General features: G+C 31.9%; 2 protein-coding genes across 3 annotated transcripts in view; both read left to right on the forward strand.

Moving 5' to 3' along the window:
• The window catches only part of LOC113394675 (uncharacterized), a 40580-nt gene extending 35575 nt beyond the window's left edge, over positions 1–5005 (forward strand). For both annotated transcript variants that reach the window (XM_026632073.2, XM_026632074.2), the window contains exons 2-6: positions 403–526; positions 612–2223; positions 2363–3132; positions 3786–3912; positions 4296–5005. In XM_026632073.2, coding sequence (XP_026487858.2) covers positions 439–526; positions 612–2223; positions 2363–3132; positions 3786–3912; positions 4296–4344 — 2646 coding nt within the window. In that variant the 5' untranslated portion in view covers positions 403–438 and the 3' untranslated portion in view covers positions 4345–5005. The remainder of the gene's footprint in view (positions 1–402; positions 527–611; positions 2224–2362; positions 3133–3785; positions 3913–4295) is intronic.
• LOC113398947 (agrin-like) overlaps positions 1–13096 on the forward strand; it is a 331801-nt gene extending 318705 nt beyond the window's left edge. The window contains exon 28 of the mRNA XM_064220817.1: positions 13083–13096. The gene's annotated coding sequence lies outside the window, so the exon portion shown is untranslated. The remainder of the gene's footprint in view (positions 1–13082) is intronic.
• Positions 13097–14386: the final 1290 nt, after the last annotated feature.

Consider the following 14386-nt stretch of genomic DNA (forward strand, 5'->3'; position numbering starts at 1 on the left):
CGATCAACACTTGATCGCATTAACACTATGTCTCTAATTGCAACTAGTTAAACTGGTTGTAAGATTTCTTAATTTTTTCCACATAGACCGACTCTATAAGACTACAGGTGAGTCTGGCGCCCAAGTTATATTTCTAGCAGTTACATCGCTCAGACCCTCGTTAAAGGAGACGAACGACATTTCATTACTCTTGTTGATAGTTAACGAACTTACTAGGCTTGCGAAGTGTCAACATCATATTAATTAATTATGCTGTTTGTCGTCTACATTGCTATAATCAATAACAAGCTTAGTTTCATTTATGATATGATCGAAAACTTTTTGTATTTGACGTTATTGATTGTCAATTGCGGTTTTGTGTAATGGATTTTATAAAAAAATATGTGTATTATTTTGTTTCAGTGACCACATATCGAAGATGGTTTAAGTCGACTCAAGATGCGGTGGTTCAAGAAAGGTGAGCCGCCGCGGCTGCTTGCTGTCTCGCCGGAGGCTGAATCTAGATCTACGCGAAGATCGAGAATAGGTAAACGTCATAATATACATTATCAATCAATCTAATTTTCAATCATTTACATGATTACTCTATAAAAACAACTATCTTATTCCAGATATGTCTCCAGTGCGTTATCCCAATAGAAAAAGTAGCAGTAGTTCCGTGGAAACAAACTTCTACAATTTAAGCGACCAAATAATAATTGTTGAAAAATCTCCCCATCCATGTCATCGAAGTTGTGAAACGCCGGTAACTCGTAGAATATCATTGCAAAATGGACCCACTTCACCGCAAGAAAGTTGCAATACTAGTCGCAAAAACCGCGGGGGCTCTTTAGAGAAAGAGTACGTGGTGTATAGAGAAAAACGAAATCCCTTACTCGATAAAGTTAAAAATACAAAGCTATCGTGCTTCAAGTCTAACGCCCCGATGCGACACGGAGACGACGCTGCTTCGACGTCAGGAAGTGATTGCAGTGGATTCGGACACGTTGAAGAAATAACAAATTGCCGTTACGCAGAAAATTACCCAGAACACACAGAATTTGAAAATCATAATCCGTGGGTCAAAATGCCGAATTATGATGACGACGTTTTCTTCGCGAAAAGCCCAGTAGAATGTAGCTGGCGAGAAGGCAAATCATTTACTAACAGAGGAGCTAGGTGTTACAGTTCAGGATCAGAATGTGATAGATATCACGTCATACCAAAAGCAGGTACAAAATTATCAAAATCGAGCGATCAAATATTTAACGACGACTATGAAGAATACAATAAACCAATTACCTTAAGTTCCCACAATAAGACTGATAAACCTCAACATAAGGACGAGAAAGATACGATTGGACCTAGTTCTTGTCTTTCAGCTAAACTGCGTGCTATGTCGGATAGATATCTGAAATCTTCAACAAATAAATTTTTTTCGAAGTTATATAAACAAGCCGGCGATGACGATCATACTACACATGGTGAAAATGATACGATAGTTAAGTCAACCAGTGCAATAAGTAAAAGTAGAAAAAAAAGGGGTGGCGTACGCGCAAAACTTCGCAGCTTCTCTTACGGAGCCTTGCCTGGACTTGATGAATTCCAAAAGGGGCATAACTCTGTATTTCATGACGATGTTTATCAGGTTTCCTGTGATGATGAAAACGTTTTAATACAAGACTGTGAAGACGCAGATTCGGGTATTCTAGTCAATGAATCAGCAGCATCATCAATATTTGATAGTGACAGAATATCTTCTCGGTGTGAGAGTTCTGCTTCCCATTCAGTACCACAAGCATCTTGTCACAACAGAAGTGTTTCTGGAGATCAAACATATACAAAGGCACGTGTTTCTAACAGAAGAAGTAGAGAAAAAGAGAATCCTAAGCCTAGGTTACGTCAAAATCAAAGAGCTCTGTCCTTAGATCGAAAAGAAATACTACGTCGAATGCCTAAAAATCCCGATCATGCCGAACCTCATTTTTTACAGTTAACTGAAAAACAGAAGATGCGACAAAGAGATGCTAGTCATGGAGACTGTGGGATACCTCCTATACCCCCGTGTCGCAAACCTGCTAAAAATAGTTCTAATAAAGTTCAATCAGAATTTAAAGTTGTCAGAATTATGAGAAAAAATCCTTGTGACGAGCTAGGTATATTTATCGCTAAAACAAAGCTTGTAGATGAAGGCCATGTTGGATATTTAGTTGCACACGTGGTACCTGGTGGATTAGCTGATAGGTAAGTAAAATGTGTTACTCGATCGTTTGATCATTTTTAATCCGTCTTCAAAATATAATTTGATTGAATAATTTTGACTATTTGATATTATAAAAAATCACTCGCTTTCAATCGTAATAAATGTTTTTAATTGTTGCAGGGAAGGAACTTTACGTATCGGAGATGAACTTCTTAACGTAAATGGTAGAAGACTTCGTGATCTGACGATGTCTGAAGCTAAGGAAGCATTACGATCTGGATCTGCCGAAATCGACATTGTAATTTGTAGGCAACGTGAAAAAATTACACTTGAAACAAGACAAAGAGAACACTCGCAGAAGAACGTCATGTTAATGCGAGAAAGTTCCGTAGATTATGAAAATGCAATAATATTAGGTAAAGAGAAACGTAACGATAAGTATGACATCAGGATAGACCCACGTCACACCCAGGACGAATCCTCGTGTAATCGCGCATCGTTATCAGCGACGGACGAAGCGGATGGTCCTGCGGACACGCATTCTCGCTTCCTGAAAGGTCAGAACGCGAGCTATAGCAGTATGAACAACAAGTTATTGCGTCGGCAGGTCGTGAGTTACGGTGGTGCAAATAAAGACGGACTAACACTCAGTTGTACAGGCGATATTGTTGACGTTGATGTGCCGGACGGTGTTGAACGGACTACGGAAAAAAATGTTGGTGAAAGTGATATTCAGACCCAAAATACCAATAATTTTTGCACACTGCCCCGAAGACCGCGTGCACCAACACATACGTATCACACCATTACTTTTGAAAAAGGACATGGTAAGAAACCACTTGGTTTCACAATAGTAGGAGGACGCGACTCCCCTCGAGGCCCCTTGGGAATCTTCATAAAAAGCATCCTTCCCCAAGGTCAAGCAATCGACGATGGCAGACTCAAAGCGGGTAAGTTGCAAAACATTTATTCATTGAGTACATTCAAATATGATGTTTGCTTAACAATCCTAAGAGCATGTAATTTATTATATAAATAAAGTATTGTGACTGAACAAAGTACATATGTTATAATGTCTGAGGTGCATACCTACTTTTGAATCGCACTTTGTTATCAAAATCGTTATATACTGTTACAATGACTATGTGTTCTATTTTGATTACGATTCACATTAGTGATAAAAACGTAGTTTGTAACGAATTTTAGTATTTGATATTTTGTATAGAACAAAAATGAAATAATGAAATTGCTCAACGCAACTTGATGCTTACCATCTGATTAAACTGGTTGGTTGGTTGTATGACTTTGCGCAACCCCATTTGTGTATCAAACAACAACAATGTTATGTTCCTGTGTAAAAGAGTGAATGAGCCAGTGTAACTACGCACAAGAGGCATAACCTTAACTTCCAAGGTTGCTCTCACATTGGTGATATAAGGAATATTTTATAAGTTAATATTTCTTACAACGCCTATGGATGCAGGTGACCACTTACCATAACACTAGTTATATATAAAATAGATTATTTACATTTACGTAAGTAAATATATTTTGCAAAAGTGTTAATTTCGCAATGACCCTTTGAAATTATTTTCATTTTCAGGTGATGAGGTCTTAGCAGTCAACGGACAAGCATGTCATGAGTTAGCTCACGTGGAAGCACTTGCTCTATTCAAAGCTGTGCGAACAGGATCCATAGAGCTGAGAGTATGTCGCAGAGTAAAGAGCCAGTACGTACTTAAACTGTTTAAAGTTATAGATATGCGTATTGAAGAAATACCTAAGTAAAAGAGAGGCAATCATTTAGATATTTAAAAACCTTATAAAAATATATAAAAGAATATTTGTGTTCGATTTTTTGTTTACGTATAATTATACACTGTATCTTGAACGTTTAACGTCATTCTATAATCATATGTCATGACACCATTTTACAATTATTGATATAAATATGACATGACAGCCGATAATGTCAAAACAAAAGAAAATAATTGGAGTAAATAAGATAATTGTTTTGCTTTAACGATATAAAATATGCTTAAAGCAATTAAGTAGAACAATTAATGATTATTATAATTATGTTTTAAATAAATGCTTCTGTTTGTGTTTTCAGGTCTACCAAAGCAAAATCCTGCACAGATCTGCTCAATGACGACGATTGAAGCTAATTTCAAAAACAGTTAATGGTAACGTTAATAAGCCTGTTATATGTATTTGATTAATACTTACATAGCAAATAGTATTCTAGCTTAAATTTTTGACATTTCATCCCGTGTGAAATAATAAACTTAATAAATTTTTGACAAGCATTATTTGAACCACCATTTTGAAAGAATTATAAATCTATTATGCTTATTACGATAAGTAGATTGTATTTTCACCAGTATCGAAATGAGTGTGTAAAATTTGAACATAATCTGTTCGGTGTAAATGATTTAAAATGTAGTCAAAAGATTTGACCCTCGTTTAAAAATATCAAGTTAAATATTTAAAAAAATATTTCAGTTTTGAAATTAAATCAAATGTTGCAAAATTATTATGTAGTTACATGCAAATTATATATAGGTATTATGTGAACATTTGATAAATAGATTTAGAAAAAATGTATCAATTGTGCCATTTATAATATAAAGCACACTCTCAACAAACAAATATTTATAATTTAATATCCTATACTATCAAAATTGTACGTCATTATCTGTACCTGATTTTTTTTTTTAATGAAGCAGCTCAATCATCGTGCACATTGTAATTAAAGTTAATCCCAAAGATAAACTTAGGTACCTATCGTTTCACCTTTAACATTTATAGAAAATATCGATATGTAAACTCGATATTTTCTCTAAATAATAATATATTTAAATGCACTTAGTTACTCATAATTTTAGGGCTTCTTAAGACTGTGCTGTTTAATTATTTACAATTCAAATTGTATATTTAATAATAACGTTATACTTAACAATATTAAGATGAAGTAACAACAACATTTAACATTGACTAAAAAAAATTGTAAACAACTTTTTGTTGCTGAAGAGTTGTTTAAAACATTTTTGTTAAACTTCATAAAGATTGATGTTAAATTATATAGAAGTTAAAATTGAAAAAAAATGTAGAAGGTAGACGGTGTCCATTAGAATATATTGTTAATGTTTTGTAATTAGATTACAATATCGTAAAAAAAAATGCAATAAGATATTTAACACATTTATTAGAACAAATAGTTACATGTATAGAAATGTGTGTAGTGTCATTATGATCTGACTACCTACTGTGATAGTTTGTGTCGGTTTGAATACAATATAATAAAAAGTACTGCGTTATCTCAACCAATATGTACTTACAGAACAAAAATGACGAATGTCTAAAAGAGAACAAAATTAAAAGTTTATATAGGATTATGAATTCTTAGTTTGATAAAATTCGTTAAAAAATTGTACAAATTTAATTTAAATAAACATAATTTTATATTGATTAAAGTCATGGTTTCTAATATGAAATTAAATACATAATAACTTTTATGCCTATTTATGATTATTTAAAACAAAAAAACATACCTTATACAATTCTATAATTGTCTAATTTTTTTCTGTACTTGTAATGTATGCTCATTTATTTTAAAATACCATATTGAAAATCTGATTCAATATGACTACCTGCATGATAATATCCAATATTATTTAATAGAGATTCGATAATTAATATGCTTAAGCTTATTAGAAAATGTTATAAGTAGAATAAAATTCTTGGAAGCTTATTTTATTGTACATATCATTTATATTACTGTAATTATGAAAATAAAATTGTTTTAAAATGTCCTTGAAATAACGTGTGGTTTTATTTAGAAATTTTTTAATCATATTTCAAAAATAATTTAATAACAAAGACTCTTTCTTTAACTTTTCTTCTAAAAAATCCCCTTATTTTATTTATATAAAATATTGTGTACTAGCTGAACCTTACAGTTTTACTCGCACGAAAGTTATAAAACTTCACCCATAGTACCAGCCCTCACCCCCGTGTTGCCCCTCGAGGGGTGAATTAACGAAAGTAGCGTATGTCCTTATCCCGGGACTTAAATTATCTCCATAACAAATTTCATCTAAATCGGTTCACCCCTTGAAGAAGAGGTTGAACAGACAAGAGTTACTTTTGCATTCATAGTATTTATAATATTAGTATAGATTTTATTTTTACCTTAATTTATTTGTATAAAATATTGTGTATTTACACATAAGAATCATTTAAAAAGCGTTAGCTCCATATACGCATCATGATCTGCCATTCCATCTACGTTGTCGACGTCTTGCAATCCACAAAAGCGGTATTATTTAGGCATATTCCTTTTAATATAACCGCTCTCTTGATCCAGATATTAACGGCGGTTTTTCCAAATCGATATGACTAGGGTAACTTAAAGAACAAAGATTATTCATTCTTATAAAGGCAGCAAAGAACCTACAAGATTTTTGGTGTTGCTGACGTCCATGTGTAGTGGTAATCACTTCCTATCAGATGAATTTTGTATACAAATTAAAGCATCATTCTTATAATATTTTAAAACAGATAATTGTGTCTGATATATATCTGAGATCTACATTGATATTCAATGACCTGCCTGCCATTTTTCATTGTACAAGAATACAAATTGTTATTTATTTCCAAAAACTATCTGTTAAGTTAGTGTTGAGCAGAGACATCAAGTTATGCCGATCTGTACTGAAAGGTGTCATACAAATGGAACTAGTAAGACAAATGCTTGATAGATGGCGTTAACACAACGGAATGACTAATGAATTATATGCTGTCATCGATAGATGGCACCACTGGTTTAAAAAAATGTCGCAATAACGATTTAATAGGATATTAAATCTTATTGCGACATTTTCTTTTTAAAAAAATAGTGTTATTATAAATTATACTGAATACATTTCCAGGATTTAATTAATTATTAATCAAAACTACCGAAATTAAGTAATTTAATAAAGTTTCTAAACAGTTACATAAATAGGAAGCAACCTATTAATAAGTGGTTCAATGTAATATACATAACAACATATTATAAACTACGCTTTGTTGTAATTATTTAAAAACAAACTAAAAAAATGTAATAGTATAAAAACAAACACGCGATATTCCCAACACTAGGACAGTTAGTTAGGTACGTTGAACATAGGCAATCTGCAATTCCAACCGGGTTTTTTTGTTATCTAGGTGATCCTTTTTTTAATCGTTTTAAAACGCGTTACGCGTTTCGTCCGCATGAGGTGGATGGCTATGTGGTACTATCCAGTGCCCAGGAAGTACCAGTACCCACTAAAAAACCAGCGTACCCCTCCGTCCTTTCGGCGGGCGTCATGGGATTTCATCACTTTCGCATGCTACCATGACTCTTATCTAGGTGATCATGGCCAGCGTATTAAAATATAGTTTTTTAATTATTACATTTACATCGGCTTTTAATACGTGTCCAAGTTTCAAGTTTATTAGACGTCTTGAAGCTGGTAAAAATCACGTTAAAAGATTCCGTTATAGATAGTCCATTCCAGCCACAAGATTACAAATATCAAACAAACATTTGACACCAAATTAACGTGATATTGGTCGGAGTAAATAAAATCTATGATATCCATTATGGATGTAATTGCTGATGTCGACAATGCTTTTATCGGAACTTTGAATGTAAAATCTAAAGTGGATAAGTAGTTAAGAGGAAAAGTGTTGTATTATATATAAAGATATTAATCAAGAATTATTTATAGTGCACAATGTAGCTGAGCTCTTTAATCTAAGATTTGTTTATCTTTATTCCTTTTTGGATTGGAATTGATTCTATAACCAAAAAAATGTATCTATATACATTTCTTTTAATGTAATAGGTAGGCGGTCGGGCAAATGGGCCATCTGATGGTAGGTGGTCACCACCTCCAATTATCCTTACATCACACCAATGCGCCACCAACCTTGACAGCTAAGATGTTATGTCCCTTGTGCCTATAATTACACTCACCCTTCAAACCGGAACATAACAATATTAAGTAATGCTGTTTAGCGGTAGAGTATCTGATAAGGGGTTGGTACCTGCAGAGATCAATACCATCAAGTAAGTACATACACGTCAAGCTAAAAAAAGTTTGTTAAAAAGAATTTTTGAATCATTAGTTATCATTACAAGAAGTAATAAAAAAATGGATGGGCAGGCTAATATAACGGCTACATGACGCTCACGGTAGTGCTAATCTGTGTCGATAGAAAATTAAGACCATTCCTTACAAAGCTGCCAACTACGGTATCCAAGTTTTTATATTCCTTGGAAGTCAGTACTCTTCAATTTTTTACTAAATTAGAATGCATTGCTGTTTGTCGGTATACCATACGTATACGGTATAAGCCATGTTTAAATTGATCTTTGAAATGAGTAATCGCTTTAATTCAAGTCCCCTGTTTGCTAGTCAATAAAATAGTCCTATTATTATAAGTAGTAGTATGAATTTTGAATAAATAATGGACAGTGTATAACTTGCTTTTTTATTTTCGTAATTATAGTAACAAGTTCAATTATTGAAAATCTCGACATTCTGTCGTACTTCACTTTCGTTTTTATTTAGAAGATATAAATAAGACTAAAAATATTCCTTAACTCTTAATTATTTTAATCGGACACTGAACGACACAAAATACTTGATTCAAATTTCATTCATTTTAATTTAGCTACCTACTGAAAAAAAAACAAAAGTTAAGAGAAAAAGTTTTTTTTTTTAAAGAATTGCAATTGAACTAGGAATGCAAATGCTTTAACCATATATATCTAATATCTACAATTAAGTTAAGCAAGGAGGCGGATGCTCAGTACGTTATTTATCAAAATTAAAAAAAAATTAAGATATCGTCTTTAGAGTTCGAACAGACATAAATATATAAGGCCAACGAAATTTAACATTGTTATTTAAATTAATTCATGTAAATAAGCTTTCTCGACTCTCAATTCATATTTGCTAACATACAGTAAATCGGGTGCTAAGTTAAAAACTGTCATCTCTTTTTATCATTATTGATTTGTGATACAACAGAAGAAGACACAGCTTCGTTTAACCAATACCTAACCTCTACAACATTCACAGGCGTGTTAAGCTATTTTTTTTTTTTAATACATTAACTGTAGTGTTAATTTATGTTAATTGAATCGAGAACGCTAGTCCAATTTATGTGCAAGTTTTATCTGTATTCAAAGTCAAAGTCAAAAATCTTTATTCAATATAGAAGTGATTACACTTGCTTATTGATAGTCAAAAATCTACCACCGGTTCGGAAATTAACACCTCAGACCTGAGAAGAACCGGCGAAAGAAACTCAGCGGGATAACATTTTTTTTATTTCATTTTCACAAATATAGTATAGTTCAAGTACAATTTTGTATCAATATTGTATCCATATCCAGGGCTGCCAGAAGACCCAACTAATTTTATACCGCTGCCTTACTGAAATTATACAGAATCAAATCTTATTATACTAACTAACAAAACAAATCAGCCGTTGAGTTATTGGTGACCATTTTTTTAAATTTTCCACTGTAGTCTAGCAACTTACGTAAATCTTTTGTTATAATTCTCTCAAAGTTTTTATTTGAGTTTTATATTTTTGTGTCTAATTATGCAATAATTTATACAAACTGAATACATAAGATGACTAAATTATGCATTTATTGTATCCAGTCATACGAGCTGGCAGCCCTGTTCATATCGCTAATCTTTGGTTTATCTTGATCGCGTCATAGTTGAATAAGATTCTTTTCGATTCTATCTACGGTGTGAAACTTTCACTCTTATCTAAAATAAATACTTCTAGGAAAAACTAGTATCACGCGATATAGATGATGCAGGGGATAAATATAATCATACATTTTTAAAACAATGACGTTTTAAAATTTGTTTAATTAAATATATTTCTAAAAAATGATTGTTTTATTTTAAATATCTGCTATGGTAAATATAAAATATGTGTTCGATGAAATGCATTCTCATCTAATATTCAACTTCATTGACATCACTAGCCTTTTATGTATTTTAATAATAAAAATAATGTCAACATAAAACTGATGTTTAATTATCACAGATATTAAAATATTCAGCCTAAAAATACGATGATTTAAAAAAATATGAAGTGGCATCTGCCCGACAGATGTGAATCATCGAAATCAAAGATTAAAGTGAAATAAATATAATTATCTTATTAATATTACATATGTATATAGAGATTATACTTGTCATGTCTGAAACGGCATATGAAACCGTCATGTCTTTCACGAGTCGGTCTTATCCCCAAATCGCGCCAATAGATGCTTCACATCAAAAACCTAATCCATAAATCCTTTCCCGAGACTTTTCATATACTATTCCTAAAACTTGAGATTGTATTATCAACGTGATTACTGATAACAAGTGTTACAACACAATTTTTAAGTCGTGTGTAAACATTTTTTAACTTGCACTACTTTTACAGCATCACTGTCAGAAAAGTTATCTCCTATTACTAACAATCTCTCGAGTCGCAACGTTCTCTTATCAATGACATAATAAGACCGGGAGGCAGCTTTGGAAAATATAAAATCATTTTATGTCGCTTTATTATTATTTAAAACAATTCCTCTCGAATAATAAATCGATTATATTTCAAATCAACAAATTGATCACATTCAGTCATAGTATGAATAAGATCTTATTGAATTATGAATTACGAAAGGCTTGAATGAATGAATCAATCGTTTTCGGCGCTTGGATATGATGTCTACTTTCGACATCGAACAGAAACTTTACTATAACATAAATCGAAAGCTTTAGGCATTATTAAAAATATATAAATTAACAACTAGTTTGGAAACTAATGATTCGTTAAAATATCAGATACATTTATCAACAATAAAAATTAAATGCTTTAAAATCACCAATAATCACAGTTACCTCCTGGACTATATATAAAACTTCTATACTTTTTGTTTACCTGATAGTTTCGTGAGTGTCAGTGACTATCACGCTTGTACTTTTTTGACTACGTACATGACACAGCATTATCGTGTATTTTATAGCAAATATCGTTCTCATCTTGCTCTATGAATGCTTATATATTCGCTAGATACGTGCAATATCTTTTCGTACTACTCAAACGAAAAAGAAATTGCGTATAATCGCAGTTCTTACCGAGGTCTACTTAGACATGTCTAAAAAATTATCGAATAATCATTAAAACGTATTTATTCCTTTATTAATCAGATTCATTTATTTTTAATGGACGCAATTATATGGTTAATTTTGTTGGTTGTTATGAATTTTAAATTTATTTTATTTTTCATTATTGTCTTGAAATAATCGATTAATGGCTGTCTAATGAAAATGTGTATAAATTAAAAAAAAAAAAGAATTTCGAACGTATATATATTTATTTGTCTTTCTGTTTCAATCATCACCTTTTCCAAAGTATTATCTACACTGTTTCAGGCTTAATAAGATTTTAGCGTAACCCTTTCATAACGTTATTACATAATAACAAGGAAATGCTTTTACAGGGCTCTGAGATAGGCTGGTCCCTAGAATGTATTGTCGTCTAGAGGATTGTAATATCCGAAGGATATTTAATATTTACCCCTCTCTAAAGGAAATCGGGTCTTTATTAAGGAGACTGTATATTCAATTATTGCTTTCATTTATATTCATCGATATTGTTTTATTAAGTAAATGAAATAAAACGAATATATTTGAACGTTATTGAGGAAGTTCGACTATCGACAGTTAACCAAACACTGATTTTATCGTTGAAATTAAGAGTGTAGTGTGATGACAGGTACGCAGATTCCTCCCTTCCTGGTATTCCTGTGGTTGGTCTATGTGTGGTGATGACCACTTATACTCATGTGGTCGTTGATAGTACGTACATATTTATAAATCTTTTGCATATGGGCCCGACTACATAATCGGCAATCGGAATACATTTTCCGACTGCAACAATAATCACATTTAGTTTTATATACCCATATATATTATGGTGTTTTTAAATCGTTTATTAAATATACATAATGAACACGTTGTTGCTTTGGCTTATATACATCGGATATTTATACAATTAAAAAAAACCATTAACAATTTTACGTTAGTATTCTAAGCGTTCAGTTCACGCATCGTTCATCCGATTCATTTGAAACTTTGCTCAGTTGTTTTTGGCGTTGCGTGACGATTTCTGTCATAATATCGTCCGTACAATACGTGGCACGCGAGCCGTATTGAACATTCATTTAAAAAAAAAATAAAGCACCGACGCAACACATGCGAGACATTAGCCAGTGTAATATTATATTTCAGTAGTCGACGTTAAGAAAGATTCCATCTTTACAAGCAATATCCTATGGTCATTTCTGACTTTCATCCGCCGATGAGTTTTATGTTTCCTTTCAATAACTTCCTTTATTATTATACTCGTAGATTATGCGAGGCATACAATTTACTAAAACAATAAAATGCAAGCTATATATATATAAATTAATTTCAATTTCTTAGTCATTGCAATAATACGTAAAAATAAAGAAAGTCTTTTAGTGAATCGAATTTAAATACCTCAAATATACTTTATACAAAAATGCGATAAATTAAATATGTTTTACATGAAAACAAACATATTTTTAAAATACACAAAACTAACGTAACCTTCTGATGTTATAAATGTGGTAATTTTATTCAATGAGACTGATTAAAAAAAGTCAATATTGTTAATTTCGAAAAACTATCATAAACCAAGAAGACAACATTGCGAATCAGTGAAGTCGTAAATAAAAAAAAACACCAGAAGAAATATGGCTGTAGAGTTAGATGACACTTAAATTTAAATATGACAATTACATACATTTATCTAGATCTAGATATAGTACGACACAATATAAATGTAGACATAACAAAAAATCAATCTTAAATTTGGCGAATGAATTTGGTTGTAAGACATTACAAAAGATCATTTTCACATAAGAAATTAATAAAGATTTATATTAGAATTTTGAAGACGCACTTAATTCAGATGTGATCGATTTGACTAATTTCGCCAATGCTACATCTAAGTTGTGTCGTACTATACGTAATTCTAATTGAAATTCCCTGTAAATAAAAGAGGCAGACATTACAGCAAACACAAATCAATACATTATAAAACTTCAAAGGCAACGACATCACAATCTTCGAACGTGTGGAAATGTCACGATTTAAAATAAAAAATTAAAAGTGTTCTCCTTTTAATACATTTTAGAATGTGATACATGCGAATAAATACTTTATACAATTACTTAGTTCTAAAACATGGTTATAAATGGTATCCAGCTAATAGCTAATGACGCGTAACAAACCAATAATGGCGATTCCTGCGTGCCTCCGGGATATCAATCAAGGGACGCCTTCCACTTTGAATATTCACACGTAATCGATGCTATTATTAGAGCGTTAAACATTATTCCTTATTTATGTATAATCTTTTTATTTTTATACAGATTTATGACTCGCACATCTTACATTCAGCCAATGTAACGTTAAATTATAAAGATAATGTCATGTAAATAACGTTATCAAATAATAGGTTGTTCGGGAAATAATTTTCCAACTTGACACTTGAGTCAGATAATATTTAATATTTTAATAGTTGATATAGCAAAGTGGTTAGATCGCGTGCATCTTAACCGATGATTGCGGTTTCAAACCCAGGCAAGCACCACTGAATTTTCATGTGCTTATTTTGTGTTTATAATTCATCTCGTGCTAGGCGGTGAAGGAAAACATCGTTAGGAAATCAGCATGTGTCTAATTTTAATGAAAATCTGCCACATGTGTATCCACCAAGCCGCATTGGAGCAGCGTGGTGAAATATGCTCCAAACCTCCTCAAAGGCAGATGAGGCCTTAACCCACCAGTGGGATATTACAGGCTGTTAATGTTGTATAACAATGGTAACTTGTGCAAATTTTGATTGATTGGGCGCAATAAGTTTTGGATTCTACCCTTATAACTATTTTAAAGATATATAATCAGTTCAAGCTAGAAAAAAAAACTGGCGTGTAAGACGAAGATGTATTAAAAGAATGTCAGATTAGTTTGCAAGATTTTTGCATTGCTATTTTATTGTTGAAGATGCATCATGTTCTGAAAAATCGATTCAAGCTGATGAAGACACAATAAGGTGATT

The sequence above is a fragment of the Vanessa tameamea genome, chromosome 2 (assembly GCF_037043105.1).
Source record: "Vanessa tameamea isolate UH-Manoa-2023 chromosome 2, ilVanTame1 primary haplotype, whole genome shotgun sequence".
NCBI lineage: Eukaryota > Metazoa > Arthropoda > Insecta > Lepidoptera > Nymphalidae > Vanessa > Vanessa tameamea.